The 7,392-nt window shown below is 38.4% G+C and overlaps 1 protein-coding gene across 1 annotated transcript in view; it reads right to left on the bottom strand.

The window, feature by feature from the left end:
- Positions 1-6,100, bottom strand: part of LOC140931403 (ATP-citrate synthase-like) — a 22,595-nt gene extending 16,495 nt beyond the window's left edge. Inside the window, exons 1-4 of the mRNA XM_073381219.1 lie at positions 5,806-6,100; positions 1,282-1,404; positions 994-1,056; positions 30-128 (exon numbers count right to left, since the gene is read on the bottom strand). Coding sequence (XP_073237320.1) covers positions 30-128; positions 994-1,056; positions 1,282-1,404; positions 5,806-5,958 — 438 coding nt within the window. The 5' untranslated portion in view covers positions 5,959-6,100. The remainder of the gene's footprint in view (positions 1-29; positions 129-993; positions 1,057-1,281; positions 1,405-5,805) is intronic.
- Between the last annotated feature and the right edge of the window lie 1,292 nt (positions 6,101-7,392).

Genomic DNA, 7,392 nt, shown 5'->3' with positions numbered 1-7,392 from the left:
TTGTAGCACTTAATGTTAAGAAATCCTACCTTTTTATCAACATCACCAATGTCAACTCCACCCTCATGATGAAATAAAATTGTGTCACAGTCTCGCTGGGCATAGATACACACATAAAATTCTTCATTCTAAATTAAAGTAAAGAATGAAATGATTAGCACTTAGAACAGTTGTATCCCTTAGGGTTTGTCCAGCAACTGGGATAAATTGTACAATGTTTAGTAACTACAAAAAGGCCTTACTCTCAGAAGAGTTTTTATTATAAGTAAAGGAACCTGCAAACCCCAGAGTGTCCAGCATATGTATGAGATTATTAGTTGCACTCTCTTGTTACTGAAAGTGAAAGTAAGTTGCCAGGGGGTCAATGCCAATGTATTTTAGCTCAAACTTAGCTTCTTGTCTTTTGTATGGAAGGATTTTGATAGAGAGGAGAAATCGTTACAGATGTACATCACATTACACAGGAAAAAATAACGGATTCCCATTTTTGGATATTTTAGGGTATTTAAAGAATACCCATAAAAATCCCAAATTTAGCAAAGTGAGACAAGTCCCAACCAGGGAATTCCCAACCAAGTTCCCTAATTGGGACTTGTCTCACTCTTCCAAATTTGGGATTTTTGTGGGTATTCTTTGAATACCCTAAAATATCCAAAAATGGCAATCCGTTATTTTTTCCTGTGATATTGCCCTGGTAGCAAAATTTCTCGATTTCAACAAACCATTATCCAACAAATATGGCAGGAATAAAATGACAGAATTGACATGCATAACTTTCCTGTGCATGATTCCACTCAGGAAGAAAACAGTAGCCCACACTTTTGTTCTAATGTTCGGCAATGTAAATGGTAGTCTCTCTCAAGAAAGACTGTTGAGATCCCTTAATCTTGCTGCCATGGTAACCTGACATCACACTCTCTATTATAAAAGATGACACTGGATAAAAAAGGTTCTAAAATATTAGTTACTGAAATAAACATGGAATTCACTAACCTGCTGGTGAGGTACAAATGGTTCAACAATGAATCTTTTTAAGAGTCCAGTAGCTGCTCCAATCTGTCCATTGAAAAAACATGTACATGAGTTGGTATGCCATAAGACTGCACTGTACATGTACACACAGTTACTGATCAAGTTGATTGCAGTAGGGTCTGGTGACAATGTTAACTTTTTACGCAACTTGTCTCTTAATGACACCACAAAACTGTGATTTATTGGACAATATTCTATTGGGTTTATCAAGAATCACATGTGAAGGACACATCCTTGAAGTTTACTTGCCTGTATTTCTTTTCCCATTCTCTCTTTGATCCATTGCTTTGCTTGTTGTAAATCAACATTCACTTTAATAAGACCAAGCTTTCCACGGCGCTTTATTAGTTGATCCGGTTTTACGACAAGTTTCTGAAGGATAATTTGGTAGTGTTTTTATGTAAGCAGATTAAACTAAAAGTTGAGATGTGTGAAGGCTAATAGACCTTTTTACCGATACGGGAGCCATATTGAATTTGCTAGATTTAAGGAGTATTATGGGATACCCAGGGGGCACTCGCTCAGTATTTACGCGCGCTTTTCGGGCAAAAAGAGAACTTCACTATATATTTCTCGGGAAAAACGAGATCATTATCAAATCCAAACACGGCACAACGATCTTTTTCGCCCATTACAATCTTTTTTTTTAGGAGAACTTAATGAAAAATAAGCCCGAAAAGCGCGCGTAAATACTGAGCGAGTATATCGGATCGTGCTCATGCCCCCTGGGCATCCCATAATACTCCTTAAATCTAATAAATTCAATATGGCCGCTGTATTGTTAAAAAGGTCTATTAAAAGTGCTAATAGACGATATTACATGCATAACACTGATTAACAAGAATTCTAATAAAAAAATTCTTCCAACCATTGTAAGGTCGGAAACAACAAAGCTTAATGAAGCTGAGCACTATTAATCTTGGTGTTCTGATACAGTCAACTATTGACACCACTTTGGGCTATGCAAAAATTGTAATTGTAAATTGTAATATTGTTTACCCACAGAGCACTTATTAGTTCATGAGAACTTGTTGGAATGTGTCCATGTGTTCCAGATTGAACTGGAATTTGGAAGTGTTGGTTTTTAGGGAGAGGGGAAAACCGAAGTACCCGGAGAAAAACTTCTCAGAGCAAGGGAGACAACCAACAACAAACTCAGCTTTCATAAGGTGTCGACCCCAGGATTCGAACACATGCAAGCCACATTGGTGGGAGGCCTGCGCTCTCACCATTGCGCCACTCTTGCTCCCTAGGCTTCAGTTTTGAACATTAATCTGAGCATTTAAAAAACTAAACAAGATTGTTTTGAAATAACTTTTCAGACGTTACAGTGCAGACACTCAAATCAGGACACTTGGAAGACAATATTGTCCAAACACAACATTTTCTGAAAACAAAAGATTCTCAAGGTTTTGGGGCAAATGGACCAATAAAATTCATAAATTTGAGGGCTGTTTCCTGAGAGGTCAGGTAAGTTCAAGCAATTTTAAAGTTTTCAACAGTTGCATAGTTAAATACTTGAATTACATTGGTCTGTTTGCAAAAAACTTGACAATCTCTTGTTTTCAGAAAATGTTGTGATTGGAAAATCTTCTTCCAGATGACTCCTGGTTGGAGTGTCCATGGTGTAATTTAGTCTCAAGGCCACAGAAAAGCAATTATCAGTTTGTAGAAATAATTTGACAGGAAATATGTAATATGTAAGCAGGACCCTTATGGAGAGCAGTCCCCAAGCTGAATGTGCCACACTGTTGAAATAAAGTTTTACTTTACTTTACTTTAATAACCCATTTCATGAAGAAGGAAAAAGGTTCCTGGAAATAAATAACTCAATTGCACCACAAGCTTATGTCACCATACACCTGCATCTCATTGACAACAGATCATGAAATGACCAAACTATTATAACAAAGAAACAAAAGGAATAATGACTGTGCACACCTGCACTCTCCAAACACTCACACAAGAACCCTGCTTGCTTGGCCAATTATTGTTTATTTATGATATTCCAAGCTCATTACAAATTTGACCAACCACCAAGCTAAGGCAGCATTTATTAAACAACTCATGAGGGAGCCTAACCAATGCATAAATTTTATAATGTAATAATTTGTCCAAAATGTGCTTTTTCCCTTTGAAGGCTCTAATGATAATCAGTATCTGATACAATTGAGCTGGTCAACATTAATTTGAGTCGGCATAAATTAGAATTCAATTTAATTTCACTGGTCGCCTAAGAAGAGGTAATTAAGGCCCCTTTTGTAGTCCCAATGCTTTCAATAGCAAATTTTGACTCCACTACACAACATCAACAGACAAAACGTAATGGCAAATAAGTTTATTTTGGGACGGCTGGGCGAGAACCAACCCTACAAAGTACTTATGTAAATACAATAATAGGTGATTACTGGTGAATACCTAATGTAGAACACTCGTAAACTAGCTTTCACAAAAAGAAAAAACTCGTGCTACAAATGGTCGCTCTTGACCTGAATCACCCAGTTAAGCACGCAGGCTTAGTGCCAGTTAGGCTGCCAGTTATTCTGGGGAAACTAATTAATAAAACTCTGACAACATATAGCTGGCACAGGGAACACGGTAGGAGCATAGAGGTTAAGCAAAAAGAAAAACTGCTATAACTGGTCGATCTCGACCTAAATCCCCCAAATAAGCACGCAGGCTTAGTGCCAGTTAGGCTGGGGAAACTAATTAATAAAACTCTGACAACGCATAACTGGCACGGGGAACACGGCAGGAGCACAGAGGCTAAGCAAAAGAGAGATCTGCTACAACTGGTCGATCTTGACCTGAGTCCCCCAAAGAAGCACGCAGGCTTAGTGCCAGTTAGGCTGCCAGTTAGGCTGGGGAAATTTAATAAAACTCTGATCAACGGATAACTGGGACCGGGAACACTTCAGGAGCACAGAGGCTGAGTGCCAGGAAAACTGGGAATTATCTCCACTAATGTACCCAACAAGGCACGTAACCCAATAACCAGTAAGGCTGCCATAAAAGGCTAGGGCAGGACATTGAAAGTAAACAAATGGATAACGACCCTGGCTAGAAGTATGTAACATTGCCTGCAACCTAACTGCATCAAACGACACTTAAGTCGCCTCCTAAAGAGCGGTTCCGGGACAGCTGACCTAGACATACATAGAAACTAAATATATCAAGTAAAGGAGCAGGTGCAAAACTGAGATAACTGTACAAGTACATAAAATAAGAAATGGGAAAAAACTGAAAACTAGCAGAGCTGAGCTACCGCTTACAAACTGAAGTAAATGCGGTCAGACGGAGGCCAGAAAAAACCTGCCCAAAAAAACCCCGAAGGGAAAAAATGCGGGCAGGAAATCTGGGTAGGAACCAAGGCTCAAGCTCAAAGCCCTTCCTACGGGACTTTACAATGTCATCGAGAATATGTTGCTCCTAAAAATAAATAAAACCAAAATAAAGAAAAACCAAAGAGAGGGTGGTTCGTAAGCCTAGATGACGTACACGTGATATACGCAGCCTTATATACCCCCGATATGGCTACCCATGGTGCACCCGGCCTAGTACCCAGGCCCTGTTGTATCTCGTGCCGTCAAAATATTTATTTCTGTCTTCTTCGCGGGCTCATTTGTCAGAAATAACATTTTTGATGACTCTAACCGGCTAAAAAGAGTTTGTCTTGAAACTCGCCCCATTCCCGTAGCGCAAAACGATCTTTGGAAGCTGAAATTGTCTCTTTGTTGATGTTTTATGATGAAATGAAAGCCGTAATCCCTCATTTTTATTTGTGTTTCTACTTGTCATGGCTACACACAAAAAAATATATTCCGGAGAAAAAAATCTGGATAGTAGAATTTGTAATTTTTTTATTAGAATTACGTGAAACCCTGCAGAAGTATGTGATAATGTTAAAACAGACCATTTCTCGGCACTTTTTAAAGACTGGTTAAATTCAAGTCACTTAACTAAAAAATTATAGCCCACACAAACAAACGGGCTCTAGATTTTAGAAAAATTCTTAGTTTTTGCTACAATAACATAAGGAATTTTTGTCTGTTGTTCAAGTTTTGAGATATTTGCGCATAGCTAGGAAAAAACACTCAAATTCAGAGAATTAGGGGCACACAGTGTGAAAACAAGCAATGCGACCCTATCTTTTTACTGCAGTCAGCTTTTATGTCCCATATATGGCTGACATTAGTGCCAAGTTTGAGAAAAATCTGGATAGTACCTCCTTTTCAAGGGAATTACCTTAAAGAACTGAGTTACAAAATTGTCATTGTGACACTACCTCAAAATTCTCTTTAAAAATTACAAGCTGTTTTGTTTCAAACTTAAGATGCAAGATAAATGTAACAAATATAAATCCGAAGCCGAGTAACGCGAAAAAAGTACAGCCTTTTATTCGTTTAAACAAACTTCACCGTGAATGACCTGACCCTCCACTTGATTTAGTTTCAGACACATGATTGTCGAAAACAAATATGCATGTGAATGTGAAAGCTGTGTGATAGATGAGACTACCAATGTAGAATAAACCAACAATAACAAAACTTTTAAATTTACAAAATTACTTTCTATTTATTTTCCTCGTGAAATAAACAAAAAAGTACTTAACTCATGATCAAGCGCTACTATACTGAGTGCGCCTACTGTGGGCTAATTCCCATTGCTACATAAAAACAATAAGCTTACAGTAAGCTTAATTGTAAAACGTCGATCATTGTGATATTCAACTTATTTAAATCATAAATTTAAATGTAGTAAGTTTAAGCTTACCTCTGTCTCAAGCCATGGGTTTTCCTTGAGAATTACCTCCCAATCTGTGTCATGTACAACAACTGCAAATTTGTTCTTGGTGTAGTTAGAGTTTTGAAACCATTTTGCAAGTAAAGATTTCCCGTCAGTTTCATAAATAGCCTTCGCTGACATGTTGAAAAGATGTAACTCCTCAACCAAGTAGGAGTCAAGTGAGTCTAAATTATAACTTTTGAACGAAGTCAACGATAAACTGCAGAAATGAACAAAGCTCAGACATTTATTTCACCTGATGAGTCTTGCACAAAAAAATTGGGATCGAAGAAAAAGGTGCGTGGTCGCAAGGTCGCATGTACGTGGCCTCATTTGCATGTTCGTCTTTCTATGTGGCAGATTGCTAGCGTGACTCACGCGTGACAGCCACGTGTCCATACGCGTTGCTGAGAAAAGCAGAAACGGATAAGCTGGGTTTTTTTTTTATCTTTAACAGCATTTAAAATCTAAATTTCCAAAGATAAAATAAGACAATTGAATTTTAAATAGTCTTCTCCAGTATTTCTGGAAAAACGGTACGCAAGCGTACGTGTGTGTGCGGGCTACGTTCTGATTGGCTGACAATTCTTGCAAGGACCACTTGCGGTGACCACTTGGGAAAACACCCGGATCTTGTCGTTAATCAGGATCAGCAATATAAAATAACACTTGAAATTGAACGCAAGGCTGATCGGAGAGCTAAGGTTTACAAATATATTTGCCCAATATTTCGACCAGACAAAACTAGTCTTCATCAGTGGCTAGAAAAGCTGAGTGAGAATAGAATAAACGGATACAGTATATAAAATAATACAAAAAAAATGTGATTGGTGGAGGAATACAATGGACAAAAACTTGTTCTACTACTTCAAGATATTATAGAGGAAACTTAAACATTTACTTGACACTTGCGGATTGCCAGATGAATGTGACGCTTTTCCGTGTCTTATTTCACGCCGATGAAAGTAGTTGCGTCGCATCAATCCGATACAACACAGTCTTTGATTGGTTAACAGTGATATATCACTGGATCCAGGGGCGTGGCGGCCTGTGCGCACTGTACAAGTCATCTGAAAATTTTGCGTACATCTGGCTTGACTTCTTACAACTCTTTCAAATAGAGAGCTTGCTCGCAGACTAGACTGTGGTTAGCCTCAAACGCAGTTCGTCACGCAGCAATTTCTCTCCAAATTTATTGCGTGACGAGCCAAAAAGACATCGGCGCGCTTAACACTGTACTTATCTGCTCACGTTGGTGTGGGTGCTAATATGCTCTCTCAGAAACAAAAGCAGCTTAAAACCTCGAAGGGTTTTCAGGAAAGTTACAACATTTGTCTTGAAAACATCAATTTATTCGAAACTAAGAGAATATAAAGCTCTATTTTTATAAACACTCTAAAGCAGTGGTTCCTACACATCGCTTTTTGAAAGCAAAATAGGAACTTTATCACTTTGCGCAAAACTATCCCCTACCGACCTTAGCAACCACGAAGACGACCTCAGCGAAAGCCTGATTCCAGGCGTTCAGATAGTGCAATGGCACAAATGGAAAACAGGCCACAAAACATCAAATTA

Source organism: Porites lutea, chromosome 3, assembly GCF_958299795.1.
Source record: "Porites lutea chromosome 3, jaPorLute2.1, whole genome shotgun sequence".
In the NCBI taxonomy this organism is placed as follows: Eukaryota; Metazoa; Cnidaria; class Anthozoa; order Scleractinia; family Poritidae; genus Porites; species Porites lutea.
Note: the sequence above shows the minus strand (reverse complement) of the source record. Positions and strands in the feature narration are given on the sequence as shown.